The sequence below is a fragment of the Impatiens glandulifera genome, chromosome 1 (genome assembly GCF_907164915.1).
Source record: "Impatiens glandulifera chromosome 1, dImpGla2.1, whole genome shotgun sequence".
Classification (NCBI taxonomy): domain Eukaryota; kingdom Viridiplantae; phylum Streptophyta; class Magnoliopsida; order Ericales; family Balsaminaceae; genus Impatiens; species Impatiens glandulifera.
The window spans coordinates 105,701,334-105,724,327 of NC_061862.1; the positions used below are offsets into that span (position 1 = coordinate 105,701,334).

General features: G+C 33.3%; 2 protein-coding genes across 3 annotated transcripts; one reads left to right on the top strand and one right to left on the bottom strand.

The window, feature by feature from the left end:
• The first annotated feature begins 5,585 nt into the window (after positions 1-5,585).
• LOC124919502 lies at positions 5,586-9,890 on the top strand. 2 transcript variants are annotated; one of them, XM_047459749.1, is made up of 6 exons: positions 5,586-6,284; positions 6,783-6,957; positions 7,460-7,636; positions 7,715-7,798; positions 9,112-9,193; positions 9,279-9,890. In XM_047459749.1, exons 1-6 carry the CDS (start codon positions 5,977-5,979, stop codon positions 9,749-9,751), a joined length of 1,299 nt encoding a protein of 432 aa, XP_047315705.1. In that variant the 5' UTR covers positions 5,586-5,976; the 3' UTR covers positions 9,752-9,890. The 2 variants fall into 2 exon arrangements, with proteins under 2 accessions (XP_047315705.1, XP_047315704.1); XM_047459748.1 differs by having other exon boundaries at positions 5,587-6,284; positions 6,780-6,957.
• Positions 9,891-10,352: 462 nt separating this feature from the next.
• On the bottom strand, positions 10,353-13,683 carry LOC124919503 (pyruvate dehydrogenase E1 component subunit alpha-3, chloroplastic-like). The gene is made up of 3 exons (XM_047459750.1): positions 13,331-13,683; positions 12,465-13,245; positions 10,353-10,890 (listed from the first exon to the last, which is right to left on the bottom strand). The coding sequence occupies exons 1-3, from the start codon at positions 13,547-13,549 to the stop codon at positions 10,613-10,615; spliced, it is 1,278 nt and encodes a 425-aa protein (XP_047315706.1). The 5' UTR covers positions 13,550-13,683; the 3' UTR covers positions 10,353-10,612.
• Positions 13,684-22,994: the final 9,311 nt, after the last annotated feature.

Below are 22,994 nucleotides of genomic sequence, written 5' to 3' on the forward strand. Positions count from 1 at the left end.
ACACGTCCCAGGTCTTCGTAGGAATTTAATCTCTCTTGGCTTACTAGACCAATTTGATTTTGCATAGAAGGGAGTGAAGAATGTATTAAGGGTCACAAAAGGGTCGCTAGTGGTAATGAGAGGTGTGCAAGAGAAGAGTCTTTACATCCTTCAAGGCAACACCTTGGATGGTGATATGGCGGCAGTGGTAGAACCTCGAGATGTATCGTCCACAAGTATATGGCATAAAAGATTGGGGCATGTGAGTGAGAGGAGTTTGAAGGAGTTGAGTAAAAGAGACTATTTTGGCAAGGAGAAACTTGATGATTTTGAGTTTTGCAAGAACTGCATATACGGTAAAGATACGAGGGTGAAGTTTGGGCGATCAGTTGAGGTGACTCAGAAGACGCCCAGTTATCTCCACTTAGACTTGTGGGGGCCAGCAAGGACTGCAACTCCAGGTGGAGGTCAGTATTTTATCACCTTCATTAATGATTGTTCGTTCAAGATTTGGGTATACATATTGAAGCACAAGGATGACGCATTTTCTAAATTCAAGGAGTGGAAGAAGATGGTAGAGACTCAGACCGGGAAGAAGGTTAAAAAACTCCGAACAGATAATGGGTTGGAGTACCTAGGCGAGGAGTTCAATCAGTTCATCAAGGAAGAAGGGATGGTTCGTCAAAAAACGGTCCGATAAACACCGCAACATAATGGCTTGGCGGAGTGAATGAACAGAACGCTACTTGAGCGTGTCCGGTGTATGTTTTTTAAGGCTGGTCTACCGAAGCGGTTTTGGGGTAAGGCGGTTAACACTGCGGCTTTAACTTATCAATCGTTGTCCACCGACGACATTGGAATGTAAGACACTAGAAGAAGTTTGGAATGGCGCTCCTCCAAAACTCGACAACCTAAAGGTATTTTGGTGTGTGTCTTACATGCACCAACGAGATGGAAAGCTTGATTCGAGAGTGAATAAGTGTATGTTCGTTGGATACCCTAAGGGAGTAAAGGGTTGGAAACTCTTTTACAAGGACGGAGAAACGTCCAAGTATATCATTATCCGTGATGTGGTTTTTAGGGAAACCGAGTTCTATTATGGAGCAACATAGTCAGCTAAAGTTGGCGAAGTCGCTAGAGAAAGGACTGAATTTGAGGTGGAGTTCCTAGGAGGGATTACTAAAGAATTGGTAGACATGGAGAAGGCTAGTGAAGAGGATAAAACAGACGGTTAGGTAGAGGAGGAATGTATGGATTCAGAAGAAAACCTTAGCTCATACTAGTTAGCATGAGATAGAGACCGTTCTGAGCTCGAGCAAATGGACGTGAAGACGAGATTTCTTCATGGAAACTTGGAGGAAAAGATCTTCATGACGCAACTCGAGGGGTTCGTTAAACCTGGTGATAAAGGCAAGGTATGTCTTCTTAAACTCTCGTTTATGGCTTGAAACAATCCCCAAGACAATGGTATTTGCGGTTTAATGAGTTCATGGTTTGTAACGATTTTGTGATGAGCAATTTCGATAGTTGTGTCTATGTGAAGTGGGTCGATAGCTGTGGGGTCTTCCTATTGTTATATGTGGATGATATGTTGATTGCATCAATAAACAAGGAAGAAGTTCGCAAGGTCAAGAGTTTGTTAGAGAGTGAGTTCGAGATGAAGGATATGGGGCCGAAAAAAAAAAATTTGGGATGGTGATTGAGCAGGATCGTGAGAAAGGCTCTCTGTTCTTGTCTCAAAGCGACTACCTTTAAATAGCGGTCGCCAAGTTCGGGATGTCTAATGCCAAGGCAATTCAAACGTCGTTAGCTACTCATTTCAAGTTTTCCTCAAAGATATCACCGAGTACCAAGGAGGAAAATGTGAGAATGACAAACACCCCATATGTGAGTGTCGTCGGGAGTCTAATGTATGCCATGGTGACTTGGACAAGAGAAGGTCTCTAACGGGATATGTGTTTATCCTATTTGGATGCTCGGTAAGTTGGAAGGCACAATTACAATTCATAGTTACCCTTTCAACAACGGAAGCCGAGTATATCACTATGACGGAGGGAGTCAAAGATGCACTTTGGTTGAAGGGTCTCATGGGTGAATTTTGGGGTGATGCATGATAAGGTGGAGTTGTTTTGCGATAATCAAAGCACCATACATTTATCCAAGAACTCGATGTTTCACGAGCACACAAAACACGTCGACATTCAACTTCACTACATTCGAGATGTCATAGCGATTGGAACAGTAGTTATGGAGAAGATTCACACGGATGAAAATCCCGCATATATGGCCACGAAGGTGGTGACGGGAATTAAGTTTTGAAAATGTTGCGACTTGATTCACGTCACAAAGTTTGGAACATAATTGGAGAAGTGTGAGGATTGATTCTAAGATGTCCTTAGTAATAAGGCTCATTCGTTGGACAATGGACATAGAGGCACAGTGGAGATTTGTGGAATTGGGCCTAGGATTTTGAGTTCTAATTTAGTGTGTCACAATGTTAGGTATAAAAGAAGAAAATAATCTATATATATTATATTATATTATATTATATGGAGAGAATATTCTTAAAGGGAAAGAATATATATATTATATTATATTATATATATAGATAATTATTATTTACTAATTATGAATTCTAAAAGCCTATATTTATTTACATTGTAAACAAATTGTAAAGTGTGGTGAGACTAAAACCTAGAACATGAAGAGAGTTAGAATTTCTAACTATAACTCTATTGAATTGATTCTCTGAAAACAGGACGTAGGACATTGTTGGTCCGAACCTGGGTAAAACTTTTGTGTCGTTATTCTGTTTATTCTTTGTTTTTACGTTATTGTTCTACATTCATTACGATTGTTATATTTCTATTTTTTATTCTTCGGGTGATAGTTTTCACTCCACCAACCATAAATTATAGGTAATAAAGACCTGTAGTTAATGATTAGGCACTATTAAAAAAACATAATCAAGTGAATTGGCGAACATTTTAAAACCGTTGTGTTGCTCCGTTAATATAGACAACTTTCTAGTATTGTCACTTTCTTTTTTATAGTGGATTGAAATGCAAGACATAGATTAACTTTAATCTCCTATAAAACAATATTATTTCAAAATTACATACATTTTCTTTATTATATAATATGAGTTTTATCTGATCAAACACTTTCATGTATTTGTTATTGAGATGAACAAGCAAGAGTTACTTTAAGTATAATAATCAATTTTGAACATTAAGAAAAAGTTACTTTTTATTATACATGACATAACATTGGTCTTTATTGCAATAACATGTACATTTGAATTCTCTTGGTTCCCATATGTTTTTTGTTTTTTTCCTTAATTGTAAAACACAATATTTTTTTTACTCAATTTAGTTAGTTTTTCAAGAAATCAGAACAACGGGTCAAATCTCAAGATAATAAATTTCTTAATTTAAGTATTTTATTTTACTAGAGTTTTTTTTTAATATAAAATGTTAATATTATTCTACATTCACAACTTTTCTTTCTTAAAACATTGATTTAAAGTTGATAATTAATTTATTTTAATTTGGATTTATAAAAATCATCATAACCATTTCTTTTTTCAAAAAAAATTAAACTCAAAGTTAAATTTAATATCTATTTTCTATTTTCTTGAATGAAGGAAGAAATTGAAATGATAGCCCATTTACAAATTCAGGAGTCCGCCTCAACAAAAAAAAAAAATAGAAACTAATAATTGAAATAGTTTAATAGAAAGTGGCTCATATGTGATAATCTAATGCTAGGCTAGAGTAAGGGAGGAGCCATAAGCGAAGAGCCATAAGGAGGAGTCATGATTTAAAATATACTCAGCTATAATTTTAACAAAAATTAATATGAAAACAAATCACGACATTATTCAAAATAGAGCTTTCCAACCATGAGATTTTTTTAAACCAAAAGTATTGAAATCAATGTTGTTGCTTTGTAAAAGATCTCATACACTCCCACAATATATGTTGTTTAATAGGATAAGTTCATATAACTCCATCATTATGATTAACAATGTGTTGTCATATAAAAATACGCAATTCAAGATTTTGTTGAAGAATAATTTCATCAAATTCAACCTCTTAAGATTTAGAAGCAGCCTTTACATAAAAATGAATGTAAGATACTAAAGGATTATCAATTCTTGATTGATAGAATGTTATTTATTTTTTTTCGAATTTAACATTAAAAAATTATTAAATTTCAAAATTCACAGTCTATATATATTAGTTACTCAAAAAAATCACCGATATATTAAAGTATAAAACGATTCAGACAAACCCAAATAACTATAAAATTAAAGTTATACAAATGTAGAGCTGACTGAATACAACCTTTTTAGGAAAAAAAAATTATAGGAAAAAGTGGTTGGTTAGAAAAAAAAAATTAATAGAAGTTGTTATCATATAATTAAGATGAATAAATTATTTAAGTGATTGGTGGACTATTTAATTAGTGTTATATAATATTTAATTGTGTTATTATGATGAATTAACTATATACTATTGAGCAGAGGTAACCACTAACTACAGCCCAGGGAACCAGAATTTGGCTGCCTCTGTGGATGGAGGTTCTTGATTATTGGAAAAAATCTTTATAATTCAAATTATTCAAATATAATTAAAAAAAAACAAAGGTATTTATGCTAGTCATATCTTTTTTGAAATAATTTCATTTGGTAAGTAATTCCATAATTTATTATGGTTAATATTATTTACAATATAAGAATATATATAATTGGAATTTAAATATATAAGATATATGGAAATGATATATTAGTTAATTGATAGTCTTAAATTATATACATTGATGGAGTTAGGTAGTTCATAATTATGCCTGGCAATTATGATAAGTATTTCTTATCCACTAAGAAAGGATGTGGCAGAATATATTACTTTTCATAGTTAGGGCTTGTTTGATTTAGTAGATTGTTTAAAAAAACAGAAAAAAAGTTCATTTAATCAAATAATTAAAATATTACAAAGAATAAAGTTAAAGTATTTTGTTAATGAAATGTATAATTTAATAAAAGAGCTAATTAAATATGAGATAGTGGTTTGCCAATCAAGTCCTAAGTATAATAAGTAATGACTATTATTATTATTATTTTTTTTTGGTCAACTAAAATAAAATAAAAATATTTTAAATTTATAAAAATCCTAAATTAATACTTTGTTTTCCAAAAATATAAAATAAATATAAACAAGTTAAATATATAACTTCATTTACCATGAATGTGATTTTTTTTAATTTAATAAAAAAAAACCTTCTATACCTTTATATATCAATAAGTATACTTTAGTAAATATTAATCCAATTATTCTTAATTTTTTTTTTAAATATTAAATAATAAATTATTAACCCACAAAAAATAAATGAGTTTTTTACATCCTAAAATAAAAGAAACAAACCCATGTGGTCAATCTATTTTGACTACAAAAATGATCTCATGAATTATGCTATGAACAACCCACCAAACCCCAATCTCTTATCTTCTTCACCTGCAACAAGATTGAATCTTTGATACTCATATCTTCTTCAAGCCCTTTAATTTTCTCTATTCTAAGGATTAAAAGAGATTAAGAAAGAGAAGAAATCTGGGTTATTTGCGTGTAGCGAATTGAAAATGGTCCTACGGTAATCCAAACAAAAACTCTATCTGCCTCGAGTTTCATCATATCCTTCTCTCTCTCCAAATTCAATCTTATCCAGACGTCTTGATTCCATTTCCTTTGTCTTCATCTTTATTCCACTCATCATCACCCATATCTCTTTCTATTTTATCATTCAATTTCCTATTTTTGTTTGTGAGTTTTAGGTAGTGAGGTTCTTCTCCCTATCTAATCCTCTTTTCCTGTTTTCCCTTCCAAACCCTCGACTCATCGCGTGCTCAATGCTTATCTTTCAACGATTGAATCGAGGGTTTTGTTTCTGATTCCTATTTTTTCAACCCCCCTTTGTGGAGAAATTGCTGAATAATCAATGGCTTTGGCTTCTATTTTATGGGGGATCTTACAACGTCCGTCGATTTCTGATATTATGATGGAGCTCTTTGTGTTCACAATACCTCTATGGATAGCTGTCTTTATTGGGGTTTTGGTTGGGTGGGCATGGAAACCCAAATGGGCTAATTTGGCTGGAGATGGATTGGATTCATCATCTTTCTCAATGGGTTTCGTTTCATTACCAAACCTGAATTCTCTGAAATTACAGTTCCCTGGTTTCATCTCTTGGATTGTTGATACTAATGAGAGTTCATCGTCTTCTTCAGCCCCAAATTCTGATGACAGGTTAGTTTTATGAAACTGTATTAAGCTCAATTATTTTGTTAGTAGTCAATCTTTTGGATAAGATTTTATCCAAAATAGATCAATTTTACCAAATTAGTGAAATTTGATAGAATCTGAATTACTATCTAGATGAAAACATCGTGCGAAATTGGATGTGGTGCTTAGAATCTTGGGTATTTGATATGATGAACCCACATTATAAACCTAGTATGTTATCATAAAGATAGTAAAACAAATTAAGCGATGGTTTCTGCAAATAATAAGGAATCAAACATTTAGATTCCGGGAGCAACTAGAAATTGAGATGCTTAATTGTGATTTTTGTTGATTAATTCATCACAATATGTGATGATTGATGCGACATTTGCGATGATTGTGATATAATGAAAAGCTTTTTTACCTATTCAAATAATTTTTATTATAAACTCATAATGTGGTTGTTTTTGCTCAATCAATTAATGAGAATTGGAATCATATCAAGATTAACTTTTACAGTAGTAGTTCATCATCACAAGTGGAAGGAGGAGGAAGGAAATCATGTGTAGTTATGGAAGATGACTTGAGACATTTATACCAACTTGTTGAGGAGAAAGATGGGGGTCCGGATTGGATTCAGATGATGGATCGATCCACAGCGAGAATGAGTTACCAAGCTTGGCGTAGAGATCCTGAGGTACCAATTTTCTTTTCAAAACAGTCGTGTCCTAAATAAATAAAGAAGACCTCGCCTCAACCATGACTAGATATACTTAGTATAGGCAATAGGTTTGAAAACGTATCGTAAAAGATCAAATTTGGATATGTTTGGAATAATTTCCATATTTCTAAAGAGTTGAAAAGGCATTATCTCGTTTAATGAGGTTATATACTTTCTCAATCCATTTCTTTAGACAAATACTCTGTTTTTTTATTATTTAATGGATGTTTCTGTTCTAATACTCTATCCGATAATTATTAGTATTTACCAAGTTTGAACACTAAGAACGCCTTGAATCAGCCTCTCCAAGAAATAAACCCTAGTTGCCAAAAAAAAGAGGGTTTGAACATGTGACCTGAACGTTATTCATTGTACATCTGATCAAATCAGGTCATGTTGAATTGATATAAAAGGGTAAATCAATTCTGAAAGAGATGAATCATTTAAATTGCTACATGTTCTTGATTCTTTTGAATAGACTGGACCACCACAATATCGTAGTAGAACTGTTTACGAGGATGTCAGTCCAGAGATGGTGAGGGACTTCTTTTGGGACGACGATTTCCGAAGTAAGTGGGATGATATGCTTCTACATTCTGAAATTTTGGAGGAATATCCATCTAATGGAGCCATGGTGGTTCAATGGATACGCAAGGTTAGTAAAACAAAAATAGTTATAGATAGAACAAGTGTTGTTGTTGCTAAGCTCATGTTTTCTCCATTTGTGGTGCAGTTTCCATTTTTCTGTAGTGATAGAGAATATATTATTGGGCGACGAATATGGGAATCTGAAGGAACATACTACTGTATTACAAAGGTACGTGTATTCTTGCTTCTTGTTTTAATAGAGATACACGTTTTGTTCTAAAGGAAGTTGTTCATCTTGATTCTCTTGGGAAATAACTGAATTTTCGGTGCAATCTTTGTGTTTTCGAGCTGATTGTAAATTTGTTTAATTGTCTTTAAACAAGTGTGTAATTTAATGTGCATAGGTGGTCAATGACTCAATCTTTCGGATCTCAATGTTTCGTTAATATATTTTTTTTAATGTTTGTGTGAATTGTGACATGGAAAAGTGTTTTTTTTTCAATACAAAGAAGGAAAAAATGGAAATATGGGAATATTAATACCAATTGACTCCAAAGAACCAATAAAGGCATTCTGAAACTGAAAAATCAAATCAGACAAAAATTTTCATATATCTCAATCATCTCCCTAGAAAGTAGGAGCTTGTTTGTTTGAGGAAGATTGTCTTTTTTTAACAAAGCTTGTTTTTTCTTTTTTAAAACCCCATTTGATAATGGGTGAATAAGGTTTTTTTTGTCTATTGTTCAAATATGCCTTTTGAATTGTAGGTGAAAATACAAGCCTTCCTTTTGAATAATTTAGTTTTGTTATAAGAAAAATATAAAAGAAGGGTATTTTATCATTTTAGTGGATGATCGGAATGATTTGATTGATGGTGGTATAAGGTGTTATTTGGGGCTTGTTCGGTCACTGGTTATTTGGATAATGAGCCGGTTATTTCAAAATAACCTTGATTGGTGTAGGTTATTGTAAATTGGGTTATTTGGGTATAAATCAATATTGATTAGATGGCAATGTAATGGATTAAATTCAAATAACCTTTCATCAATCAAGGCCTAGGTCTTCTCCTTCTGTCATAGCTTTGATTTTTTGTTTTTCTTCTATTTGCAATAAAATTGCTGCCATTGTTCAATCAATCACATAACATTTAAACCTTTGAGCTTGTTTGTTTGAGGAAGGTTTTCTTTTACAAGAAAACATTTATTTTTATTAAAATTGTGTATTGTTCAATATGCCCTTTGAATTGTAGGTGAAAATACACTGATTCCTTGTGAATAATTTTTATTTTAGGCTGTTTTATATTGTATAAAAAATGACAAAATAGTATTTTAGTTTGTAATCTGAATGATTTGATTAATGGTGGTAAAATGGGTTATTTGGTGTTTGTTAGATCTTGGATTATATTTTTATTAATGAATTGAAAGATGTAATTGAAAGTTGAGACGACTTTTTATCGATGAAAGCCTAGGTCTTCTTATTCTTAGCTTTGATTGTGCCTTTTTTCTATTTGCAACAAGTTTTTCACATTTAAAAACATCTCAGGGTATACCTAACTCGAGTGTTCCAAGACGCGACAAACCAAGGCGAGTTGATTTGTATTACTCAAGCTGGTTCATCCGGGCAGGTAAACTAACTTCTCATATCACATTCCCAAACAAAAAACCCACCAATCAAAATTTCTCATTTTTGCCAAATCAATCATTCATCAGTCGAGTCAAAAAAGAGAGGAGGCGATGATCGTACTGCATGTGAAGTGGTTTTGTTCCATCACGAGGACATGGGAATACCATGGGAAATCGCAAAGCTTGGCATAAGACAAGGTATGTGGGGAGCAGTTAAGAAGATTGACCCTGGTTTACGAGCATACCTTAAAGAAAGAGCATCATCATCGGATTCTCCAATCTCCAGTAGCGTTTCCTTGGCTAGGGTTTCAACCAAAGTAGACTCTAACTACCTCGGAGAGTTGCAAGACTCGAGAATGGTAGGAGATGGAGGTTCGTCGGAGATTGAAACAAGTGGCGTGGATGATTCGGAGAAGGCGTTGGGTGGGAACAATATTCCGAGGCTTCTTGTGGTTGGTGGAGCCATTGTTTTGGCTTGTAGCCTCGACCAAGGGCTGTTAACGAAAGCGGTTATATTTGGGGTTGCGAGAAGGTTAGCTAGAATTGGCAAAAGAATGTGACTTCAAAACAATTTATCTTGTTTTGCATTCATTTTTGTATGTGTATCAAATACAATGGATATAATGTTCATTTAGAGTTTTCTTTTGTTCTAATTCTAAATATTTTAAAACACTAACTATATTCAAAGTTTCATTTTTTTCATCTCCCTGGAATATGTTATCAAACATTCATATCATTTTGGAGTTAAATCTTAAAACCGAACTTTAAAAAATTATGAGCTAACTTATCTAGTTTATAAATTATATTAATTTTATGATTTTACATTTTAAGTTATTATTTTTTTAGTGTTATTTATTGTTTACATATATAAATAATAATATATAGTTAATATTTTTTTCAAATAAATTCTTAAGAATTGATCCCTTAAAAATCTCCAAAACTAAAACTGAGCTCTTTGTTGTTCAAATGAGTATAAAAAATATTTTAGAATGCTTATCAAAATTATAGTGCGATTTAATAGTTTATTTGGTGTAGATATTTTTTTCAAGATCATTATTCATATATTTTTCTTTTACTATAATTTTAAAAAATGTAATGTAGACCTAAAAATACATGCCAAAACTATCCTTGTCTACAACAAGTATAAAAGTCCTACAAATTAACAAACATCAAACTTCTCAAAATTTAAATAAAATAAAGGAAAAGTTCATATGAGGAAATTTAGCAACAAAATCCACACCTAGTCAAGTGATTTCCAGTTTTTATAGTTTATTTGGTTGGATGTTTTATACTCTTCATTCTTCAAACAAATTCTCAATAACAATGAGATTTGTAAATAGAACCAAGTATGGCCAAATATAAAAACAGTTATTAACCTGAACACGAACACACAAAAGGAGAGAAGGGATTACTTCAATAACTCAGACATGAGCTGTTCCTTCTGTGAATTTTGGATCTTCGCATCGATATCTACCATCAGGGCCAATACCAAAACCTTTTGGATCAGCAAATACATTTTCCAGAAGTTGGCTCCTTTGTGGAAGAGGGCTTGCCTCAGCAAATTCAACTGCTTCTTCAAGTAGCTCATCAATCTTTTTATCAATGACTTTTAACTCAGCTTCGTTGGAGAGCTTGTTCTCGATCATGTACTTCTTCAAGGCTGTGATGGGATCTCTTGTTGCGTAACGAGCCTTCTCAGCTGCCAAAAGAATCATGAAACAATTGTTTTTTAGTGTTATGAATAAACTAAAAAAAAGGTATATTGTGTAAGTTTAAATATTGTAAGACTTCAATCTTGGCTGTTTTAGAATGGTAAATGATTTAGTCCAAGATTCTTGTCACTAAGCTATACAGCAACCCACTAAGACATGGCCACATTAACTTCAATCCAGGTAATTTCAATGAGAATCGAACATGAGTTAAGATGGTAAGTCCTTGGTTCATGTCTATTATCACTGAGCTATCTAAGACGGGTTATGAATTAATATGGTGGTTGTGACTTCTAATAAGTACAGTGCCAATCTTGAGCATGTGACCTCGACGTTGTTGATTGAACAACTCATCCATCAGGTGAGGTCGTATTATTTGATTTGTTTGAGTGCTATAGACATCGCATAAATATTATCTATATTTATTAGAAGTCATATTTATGACAACTCTCTTATTACAAATTTTATCAACAACTCATTGCTCTGACTCCTATTATAATCCAGGCACTTCTAGTGAAAATTAAATATGAAATTTCAGAATTATAAGCCCTTAGTCCAAGCCTCTTGTCATTGAACTACCTAGAGTAGTAGGGTGGGTTAAATGTTAAAGTTTATATTAACATAATTATCGTAAATACGACTTCTAATAAATACAAACAATGTAAATACCAATTCAATCCAGGTACTTTTAATGAGATTCAAACATGAGACTTCAAGATGGTAAACCTCTTTCTACCTAGAGTGGGTTAAATGTTACAGTTTAGTGTAACAGTTGCATAAATGCAACTTATAATAACACAAACAATGTCTCAATACAAAGTCTTGAATGCGTGATCTGAATATTGTTCAGCGAACAACTCATCCATCAGACCCAAGTTGTATTTAGTGGGCTGTTTAAGTGTTCAAGACTTGATATAAACATTATATGTATTTATAGAAGTTATGTTTAACACAAAACTTTAACATTTCAAACAAAATAAAGAAAAAAAACTCCATACCTCCTTTCAACAACTATTGTATACAATAGTTTATTTGTTATCTCACTTTATGATTTAGACCATGTCTGGACAAATCTACATTTGTTATGATTGTTGGAAATTGATCTAAGGAATAATTTTATACCAAATGAAGTAAAAGAAACAAATAACCTTATTTATAATCCAAGAAATAATTTTTAAACAAATGATGGAAAAAATTGAGTTATAAAATGGCTTGATGTAGAAAATAATTTGAATCATCATCATCTAGCAAACAATCCATATACTAAACCAAAAAAAGCATAACTTTCAATTTCAACTAATTCCCATTACCAATGAGATGCTAATTTTGCAAGGGATTGTGCCAAAAACAAGTTTCTAAATAGGCTCAATATTACTGTCTAAACCGTGATATTTATTCATTCAGTTATATATAAAACATAAATGTACAAAATTTGAAAGAAGAACAAATTTAAATCTTCTGATTCATGTAGATCTAGGAGTTTTTGAGATCAAAACTTCAATACCCAAGAAATTAAATTACTTCAAATTCAAAATATAGAATAGTTTAAAGTGTAGTTACTTACCAGGGTCACGAAGTTCATCAGGATCTGCCAAAGAGTGTCCTCTAAATCTGTAAGTTTCACATTCAACCAAAGTCGGCCCTTCTCCTCTTCTGGCCCGTCCGATGGCTTCTTTGGCCACCTCTCTCACTTTCAACACATCCATACCATCCACATGAACACCAGGCATCCCAAATGCAGGACCCTTCTTCCAAATCTCAGGATCAGAAGTAGATCTCAGATGTGACATACCTATCGCCCATAAGTTGTTCTCCACCACAAACACAATTGGCAATTTCCACAAAGCCGCCATATTCAAGCACTCAAAGAATTGACCATTGTTACAAGTACCATCTCCAAAGAAGGCTAATGTAACCTGATCCGCATCCTTCTCTTGTAACACCTCTCTCTTGTACTTTGAAGTGAAAGCAGCACCAGTGGCTACAGGAATTCCTTCACCAATGAAGGCAAACCCACCAAGAACATTATGTTCCTTTGAGAACATATGCATGGATCCTCCTTGTCCACGGCAGCAGCCAGTGGTCTTCCCGAATAACTCACTCATGACAGCACGAGAAGGCACGCCTTTACTCAGGGCATGAACATGGTCACGGTATGTACTGACAACAGTATCCTTCTGAGTGAGGAGTTTGATGAACCCAGTTGAAACAGCTTCTTGTCCGTTATAAAGGTGGACGAATCCGAACATTTTGCCTCTGTAATACATCTGAGCACACATGTCTTCGAATGCCCTGCCGAGTACCATATCCTCATAGAGTTCCAATCCTTCATCTTTCGTGATTAGCTAGAAAAATAAATATAATTAAAGAAATGAAAAAGACTGAAACTTTGAAACTGATATCGATTAATGAATTGGAATTGTTTGTTACCAGATTGGAGGAAGATGATTTGAGCTTCGGCTCCTTCAGTTTGACTGCATCTGAAACTGCGACGACAGAACATTTCCGGGTGATTGAAGTTAGGGAATGGGTCTGACGGAATTTAGCTGTAGATCCGAGAAATGGAGAGAAGGTTCTGACGGAGGGTGATTCAAAATTACGCGGGATGGAGTGAATGGTGTTGATGATGGCGGAGGAAGACGAAGACATTGTGATTATCGCCAATGGAATAGGCGGAGAGAATGAGAATGGACGAAGTAGAGAAATGAAGAAGACGAGTATATAAGGTTAGAACGGAGGCGGAGAAAGCAAGAAGAAAGGTACAGATTTGATCGCCGGTAGGCAAACTAATTGCTAAACCTTATTCTTTTTTTTTTTTTAATGCATTTGTCACCACTCATTAATGGGTTATTTGACGAAATAACCCTCAGAGACTATTTCCACGTTTAACGTAGGCCAAATAATTTTTTTAAATATAACATTTTACTTATGGTAAAAGACTTTTTTACCCTCAAATAAAAAAAATAAAAAAAAGACTTTTTGCCTTTTTGTCTTTCAGTTTTTTCTCTCTCTCTCATCTTTTCATATTTCCTGCGACAGATGCGCATTCGTCTGCGACAGATGCGCATTCGTCTGCGACAGATGCGCATTCGTCTGCGACAGGATCGGGGGCTCAACCTCGGAGTTCGTTGCTTCGGAGAAAACTCACTCTCAACCTCCGTTCGTTCTGTTTTTTTCCGTCGTTGGGGGCCGGATAGTCGTCGGGGAGAGGAGAAGAAGAAGAAGAAGATGATGATGGTGGCTTCGTTCTGAGTTGTTTCGTTGGTTCTTTCGGCTTCGTCGTCGGGGGAGAGGAGAAGAAGAAGAAGATGATGGTGGCTTTGTTCTGAGTTGCTTCGTTGGTTCTTTCGACTTCGTCGTCGGGGGAGAGGAGAAGAAGAAGATGATGGTGGCTTCAGCTTCGTTGTCGGGGAGAGGAGAAGAAGAAGATGGTTAAAGAGGAGACAGAGAGAAAACATAAAGAAAAAGAAAAAGTTATTTTTTAATTGAGGGGCAAAAAAGTATTTTCCCATAGGCAAAAGATTATATTTAAAAAAATTATTTGGCCTATGTTAAATGTGGAAATAGTCCTATTAAGAGGGTTATTTCGTCAAATTTTCCCATTAATGAATACAAATATTAAAAAAATTAGTTTTTTTGAAAATGGTTATTTTTTTCATTTTCACTTTCACACTTGACAATGTTTTTTTAAAATTATTTTATTTACATTTAATAAAAACATTATATAAAATAATAATTTCTTTACAAAATTAATATAACATGCTAAAGAAAATTTTGTAGAGATAATATTTTGATGAATAATTTTTATTAAAAAAAATTCACTTTGAAAATTGAGATATTTAAAATTTTATCAAAATTAGAATGTAAGGTATTGATTTGTATTTTTATATATTAAGTTTTAGATTATATTGTAATATTTTACGTTATTTAGGTGTGGTTCGATTTGAGGTTAATTAAATAACTCAAAAAAATAAACAATATTTTATTTTATTTTTATCTATCAAATTATTTAATTTTATTTTTATATTTATTTTTTATTTTATTTTTATATTTATTTTTATCTATCAAATCATTAAATTTTATTTTAAAATTATTAATTTTTATTTTATTTATATATATATTAAATAACATTTAAGTTTTTATACTAACAAAATATATCTCACCTTCTCAAAATTGGAACATATTTAGTGTCTCACAATCTGTCTCAAATATGTTCCTCCCTTTAAAATTAAAAAAATTACACATTTAGACCCACGTTTAATATAAAATAAATTAAACGTAGATGGAAGAACACTTGTGAGATAGTAGATCTGTTCTCTCAAAATCATCGTTAACTATCTTATGTTTTCTCTAAAATCAAATCTTTATTATAAAATGTTATTATCTGATTTAAAATTAAAATTATAGTTTTCAATATATTTTTTTAATATAATTAATTTTTAATTATAATAAACATGTATATTTTTTTCAGTTTTAAAATAATGCATTCTAGAAAATTCAGTTTCAATTTCTTTTTATAAATTTATAGATTTATTTTGATATTATAAAAGTTGAGTTGTAAAAATATTCATTTCAAAATTCAAATTATTATATAGTCTAAAATTTAATTATATTATTTATAAGATAAAAATATATTTATTTCTAAAAAAAATCAAAACACAAGCAATATTTCTATTTGTCTACTTGTTTAATGGATGGATTTTACCATTTTCCCCATTATTTGGTCTATTATACATGTAAACCCCTTTTTCGATTCTTTGATATGTTATAAAATATATTTTGATAATATGGTTGAAAGTTCCGGTACATATACGGACTTGTTTGGTTTTGATTAGTAAGATAAAATCAAAATTTTATTTTAAAATCCAACAATTATATCACTCATCTAATTAATTATTTTATCAATTTAAATATTAAAATTATCTTCTACTTAAATATTTTATTTTATATTAATAAAAGCTAATATTAATAAATGACATATTTGATGGGTATTTTGATAATAATAATTTAAAAACTGAATTTTCTTTTAATTTCATCCAACATTGGTTTTTGGAGTAAAATCCACATAAAACCCAAAAACCCAATTTCACAAACAAGCCTATATCGATTTTGAAATAATATTACAAATATATATAATATTTAACGGCTAGTTAGGTATATGTACTTTTAACTCATTTATAATTTTTATAATATATATATATATATATATATATAATAATAATAATGTTTAATTTCAAAGTGTCTGAATTGTCGAGTTGAGAGCTGTGGTTAATTTGAGTATATATGTGAGAATAAATGAATACTTGAGTCCACCCGTCAATGAACTTAAAACGGTTAAAAATAAAATTAAAATTGCTAACTTAAAACGTAGTTAGATGACGTCTAACTCTTTCAGACGCTGTCTAAAGTAAAACGTCTAATGCCTTGCTTTATCAGATGTCTAAAGAAAGCATCCGTCTACCCACGATCAATAAGCTGCCTGCTCCACTTTCTTATGCTCCACTTCTTTCAACAGTCTGGCAAGTCAAGTAAGTCCATCCAATGAATTAATGCCACGTACGTAGATATCTCTCAAATATATCTTTCAAGTACAAGACAAGATAAGAGGATATTCGGCGCACTACCTGTTCGGTACGACCACGATTAATTAACTCAATGTCTATTGTACTCTCGTACTATAGGCGACCGTCCAACGAACACATGCCACGTGTCCTCAAAGAATATTCGACTATTAGTATACTTCAACTATATATGGAGGCTCAAGGACAACAGTCAAACCGCTTCAAACATTCGATTCAAGGAAGTTTCTGAAATCAAACATCTCACTTACTATCTAGTTGTGAATACATTGTAATTACATACAGTCTTTTATATGAGAAACTTCAGTGCTGTAAGTTGAACAAAGGTTGTTTTGTTCAATAGAGAGTTAGCTAGATTAGTGAGTTGTATTTATTTCAAAGTATTTAGTGGATATCCTTCCGGTTGTAGAAGAATGGGTGACGCAGAAGTCTTATCTCCGAACATCCATAAAACTCATGATGTTCTTAGTTTCTGTCATTTTACATTCAATTGTCTAAACCTTTAAATCCTACAAACAGTTCCGCACTTGAATCTATTTCAAGAGTTTGGAGGATTTGCGAAGAATAAAAATAGATACTAATCCCTCATATGATTATTATCGAAGAGTTTATCGTAAGCTATTCACAATAGTTAGACCATAGTTTCTATTGGTAACACCGATCCCAACAAGTGGTATCATAGCCTCTTTTTTATTCTCAAGCACCAACAAGAATCTGAATCATGTAGATGGCCGTTACAACCAAGGTTCCCATGTTATCGAAAGAAAACTATGTCGTATGGAAGAAGAGAGTCCATGCTCATTTATCTTCCATTGATGATGACATGTGGCTTGTCATCACAGAAGGCCCGATAAAGATTGAGAAAAACAGATATGAGTGGACTAGTGAAGAGAAGAGGAAGAACAACCTCGACAACCTGACCATGGATATTATGTACAAAACTCTAGATAACAACATGTTTAGCTACATCATATCATGCAGCTCTGCCAAGGACATATGGAAGAGGTTGACTCAACTCTTTAAGGCGACGAGCAAACCAAAGAGAAAAAGCTTATGGTTTCCACACAACAGTTTGATAATATCAAGATGCATCCTGGAGAGACAATAACTAAATTTGATGGAAGGTTCAACAATATTATTACCACTCTCTCCACCTTGGGCAAGACATACAACAATAGAGAGGTTGTAATCAAAATCATGCGTGATCTGCCTAAGGAGTGGGATATCAAGACGATGGCGATTAGGGAGTCAAAAGATCTCAACAAGATGGAGCTTTTTGACTTGCTAGTCGATTTAAAGGCCTGTGAGTTTGAGCTGAACTTTAGGAATGAAAAAGAGCTATCCAAATCTACCATTGCAACCAAGGCGTTGGTGACTGTTGATGAGCCATCTACTGCCACTAATGTGAAGACTGCTGCAGAGCAGATCCACAGCGACGCCATGACTCTTCTCGTGAAGAAATTCAGATAATTCATGAAGAAGAGAAATTCTAACTCAAGCTCTTCAAATAACAACAATAATGATAAGAATAACTATAAGGCTAATTTGAAGTGTTTTAACTGTGATAAACTAGGACACTTCAAGTCAGAGTGTATGAAGACAAAGCGTGATGAGAAGAAGAAGGACAAAAAAGAATCAAAAGCTCTTGTGACGGCTAAAAACAAAACCAAGAGTGACCAAAGCGATTCAGATGACTCATCATCCAGCGATAGTGATGATGAAGAGGTCACTTGCTTCATGGAAAAAGAAGAAGTTGACTCTGAGGTATTTGACTTCTCCTCTAAAGAATTTATAAGAGATGAACTAACTGATGCACTCAATGACATGGTCAGTGAGTACAAGAAGTTTTTCAGACTCTTGTAATGAAATGAGATTGAATTATGAAACTGATAAACCTTCTTCATCTCAAACTTCTGAACCAAAAGTTTTTGAAAACAACATGGTCGAGCTCTCATCTGAGAATGAGAAGCTCAAGGAAAATGTTCAAACATTTTTTTCTTCTGAAAACTAGCGGTTGACATATGTGGTCAGTTCCTGGACAAGGTCTGAAGATGCATTTAGACAACAAATAAGTATGATGAGGTTTGCCAGATGCAAAACTGGTTTAGGATTTGACTATGCCAACCCATACCAGTCATCAAATAAGTTAAACCCGGTTAAAGACAAGCTTAAGCCAATAAGCTTTGTCAGGGGTAGTTTAACTAACAATGGAACTGATTCAAGCTGTAAGGACTTAACCTTAAAGTATGAGATTATTTATTTTCTACCAACTGCAAACTGGCTAAAACCTAGGAAGGAAGCAACTAGCAAGTTTGGCAAATCAAAACCTGATAGGAAGACATGGAGTTTTAGACAAAAACCATACTCTAAGGTTAATAGTTCAACTGCTAGCAGGAAGACGTCTGCTAAGCATAAATCATACGCAATAATCAAAACACAACATGAAAAATCCATCAAGATAAATCTAATATAGATTTCTAAGGGACTGATCGATCGAGGACCCAAGTGAACGTGGGTACCAAAAGGTGTAAATATGTATTTTTGTAGGTACAACATATAAGCTTCTTGGAGGAATCGGTATGGTATCTGGACAGTGGATCTTCTAGACACATGACCGGAGATAGACAACTTCTGACTGAAATTAAGGATTTCTTAGGGCCTAAGATCACATTTGGGGAAAATAGCAAGGGTAAGACCATGGGTAAGGGTAAGATTATCCATGGTAAACTAACCATCAACAATGTGCTACTTGTTAAAAACTTGTGTTATAATATGATTAGTATAAGCCAGTTATGTGATAATGGATTTACAGTTGATTTTCAAACGCATGCATGTCTGGTTAAGGATCAGTAGAGTAACATTCTACTAACCGGAAGTAGAGTAGCAAATTCTTACAAAATGAACTGGAAAAATAAGATATCTAATCTCGTATGTATGATTCCTAAAAATGATCAAAACTGACTATGACATAAGAGATTAAATCATCTTAATTTCAAAACCATTAACAATATTTGTTCGCATGATTTAGTTTTTGGTTTACCTAATATGAAGTTTCAAAGGACAAGCCTGTCCTGCTTGCTAGTTAGGCAAGAAGAGAAAATTATCGTTCAATAGTAAAGGGAAATCTCAGTCCAGCCGGTGCTTGGAACTTTAACATATGGATATATTCGTCCAATTCATGTAAAGAGCTTAGGAGGAATGAGATTCACCCTAGTCATTATTGATGATTTTTCAATATTTACTTGGGTTATGTTTTTACAATCTAAGGATCAGACGACTGAGAATTTAATTAAGATCCTTAGAAGACTTCAAAACGAAAAATCTTTAAGCATTATCAAGATTAGAAGTGATCGGGGAACCGAGTTCACCAACATACGCCTAACTTCCTATCTCGAGAAGTCTGGTATTAAACACGAGTTGTCTAGTTCCAAAACTCCACATCAAAATGGCATTGTTGAGAAAAGAGTCAGAACACTGAAGGATGTAGTGAGATCTATGCTTGTCGACTTAGGTGTTCCTAAAAAGTTTTGGGAAGAAGCCATAAACACAACATGATATACACAAAATCAGTCAATAATCAATAAACGCTTTTGATAAAACACCCTATGAACTATTCTTTGGAAGAATTCCTACAGTTTCATACTTTCGAATCTTCGGGTGTAAGTGTTTCATTCACAACAATGGGAAAGATTATTTGACCGCGTTTGATGCTAAAGGAGATACTAGAATCATGTTAGGATACTCCTTAGTTAATAAAGATCTTAGAGTGTATAATAATCGAACACAAACTATTGAGGAATCCTATCAAGTCGTTTGTGATGAATCTGTTGAAAATAATTCTAAAGAATCCATTGAAATTGCTAATAGATTAGAAGCGACAAGTCTTGAATCTGATAGTCATGATAAAACTCCGATCAATAGAATTCATTCGTCTGATCAGATGAATGATCCAGATGAGAGTCAACCAGACGTCCAGACTATAAGTCAATAAATTGTTGACAGTCCGGACATCGTGGGGCCATCTAATAAGATGTCTAATCCTTTAGAATCTAAATTCAGATGGAATAGAAATCATCCACCTGAATTGATAATTGGTAATCCTAATGCTTCTCTTAGGACCAGACACCAATTATTGAATGAAATGGCAAACTCTACCTTTATTTCTCAAATTGAGCCAAAGAAGATTAATGAAACATTGCTTGATCCAGACTAGATTAATGCTATGCAAGAGAAGTTGAATCAATTTGAAAGAAATAAAGTGTGGCATCTTACTTCAAGGTCGACTGATCAATCAATCATTGGAACAAGATGGACTTTTCGAAATAAGCTAAGTGAAGATGACTTAGTTGTGAGAAACAAAGCCCGATTAGTTTCTCAAGGATATAGATAGGAGGAAGAAATTGACTTTGAGGAGTCATTCGCATCTGTGGCTAGACTTGAAGCAATCAGAATCTTCCTAGCTTATTCAAATAGGTGTGAAAAGTTTATTTTTAAATGGAACTTTAAATGAGGATGTATTTGTTGAGCAGCCACCTGAATTTCTAGATCATTCATTTCCAAATCATGTTTTTAAAATTGACAAAGCCTTACATGGTTTCAAACAAGCTCCTAGATCTTGGTACGACACTCTAACTAAGTTTTTATTTGATCATAACTTTGTTATTGGCAGTGTAGACAAAACTTTGTTTAAATTTGTTAAAGACTCCAATATTTTTCTTGTTCAAGTCTATGTGGATGATATTATATTTGGGTCAACTAATCCCAAACTATGGGAGAAATTTGACAAGATGATGCAGGATAAATTCGAGATGAACATGATGGGAGAATTAATTTTCTTCCTCGGTCTTCAAGTTCGCCAACTTGAAGAAGGTACATTCATCAACCAAGCCAAATATACCAGGGAGCTGTTAAAGAAGTTTGGAATGGAAAGTTGCTCGGCTGTAGCTACTCCTATGAGCTCTCTAGAAGGTCGACAAGGATGAAGATGGCCAAAATATGGACATCACTGCTTATCGAGGGATCATCGGTTATTTCATCTATCTTACTACCAGTCGGTTAAATATCATGTTTGTTGTCTGTATCTACGGAAGATTTCAGACTTATCCTAAACAATCTAATTATGTTACTGATAAGATAATTTTGAAATATCTAAAGGGAACTCAAAATGTGGGACTATGGTATCCGAAGGATTCCAGTTTCAATCTAACTAATTATTCAGATGCAAATTATGCAGGGTGCAAGATTGATAGGAAAATCACTAGTGGAACTTTCCAGTTCCTTGGTGATCGTCTGATCTCTTGGTTCAGCAAGAAGGAGATGTCTGTCGCAATCTCTATAGTTGAAGCCGAGTATTTTGCTGCAGGAAGCTACTACTCTCAGCTCTTGTGGGGTTCAACAATAACTAAGGGACTATGGCATTGAGGTAGAAGAATCTCTCATTTTCTGTGACAATACGAGCGCTATCGCGATAACATACAAACCTGTGTTGCACTCTCGGACTAAGCATATCAAAATCAGACATCATTTCATCTGGGAGTATGTCAATCAAAAGCATATTCACCTTGAATATGTCCCAATCGAACAACAAGTGGCATACGTGTTCACGAAGCCACTCCCCGAGACTAAGTTTTCTTACTTTAGAAATATTTTAGGAATTTTTGATCTAAATTAAATTGTTTTAATTATATGTGCATGAATTGAGGGGGAATTTGTTGTCTCAATAAATGGACAAAATATGTAGACAGAGGTCTTAATTGGTCTAATCTAATTAGTCGTCTTAAGGTACTCCATACTTAGACGAAAACTTACTTAAGCAACTTGTAAATTAAGTCTGGTTAGACGTCTACCTATTTGACAGATGTCTAAAGTGCGTGTAGATGCGCGTGGTTAGTAGCCGTCTAAAAAGATGCATGTTAGACACCTATAGACGCACGTGGTTAGACGTTGTCTAAAGAGACGTCTATTCAAGTTAGACGCAATGTATGCGAATAGCTAGTGAGATGTCTAACTACATGTATCCTCGGACGATTCATCTTGAACCATATGACAACTGTCCATCATCTCATAAAATGTCCAAGTATTCTTCCCTCTCAAAATTGAAAAGTCATATCTCCAATAACTTGAAGATACGTGTCTATCAATATTAAAGATATGACTAATATTTCTGAAAGCGTGTGTCTCTTCATCTTCCGAAGTTATTATAGATTTCATGATAGTTTTTAATTAATGTCTTTTAATCATGGCTATTATTAGGAACACGCTCTTATACATTAAATGACGCTTCATTTTTTTATAATGACTTTATGTGGTGTGAGTCAGTCATACGTTAAAAAAAACAACTATCTCATATGAACAGACCATTCTTCTTCTGTGTGATTTTGAATACGTATTTTCTCTCACTAAGAAAAACTCGGGTGACTATTAGGTGTCTAAACCCTTTAGCACTCCTTCTAATCGTTCTTTAGTTAATAAATGAGCTATCTTGCCTCATCTACTCTTCAAGTGAACTTCGATTC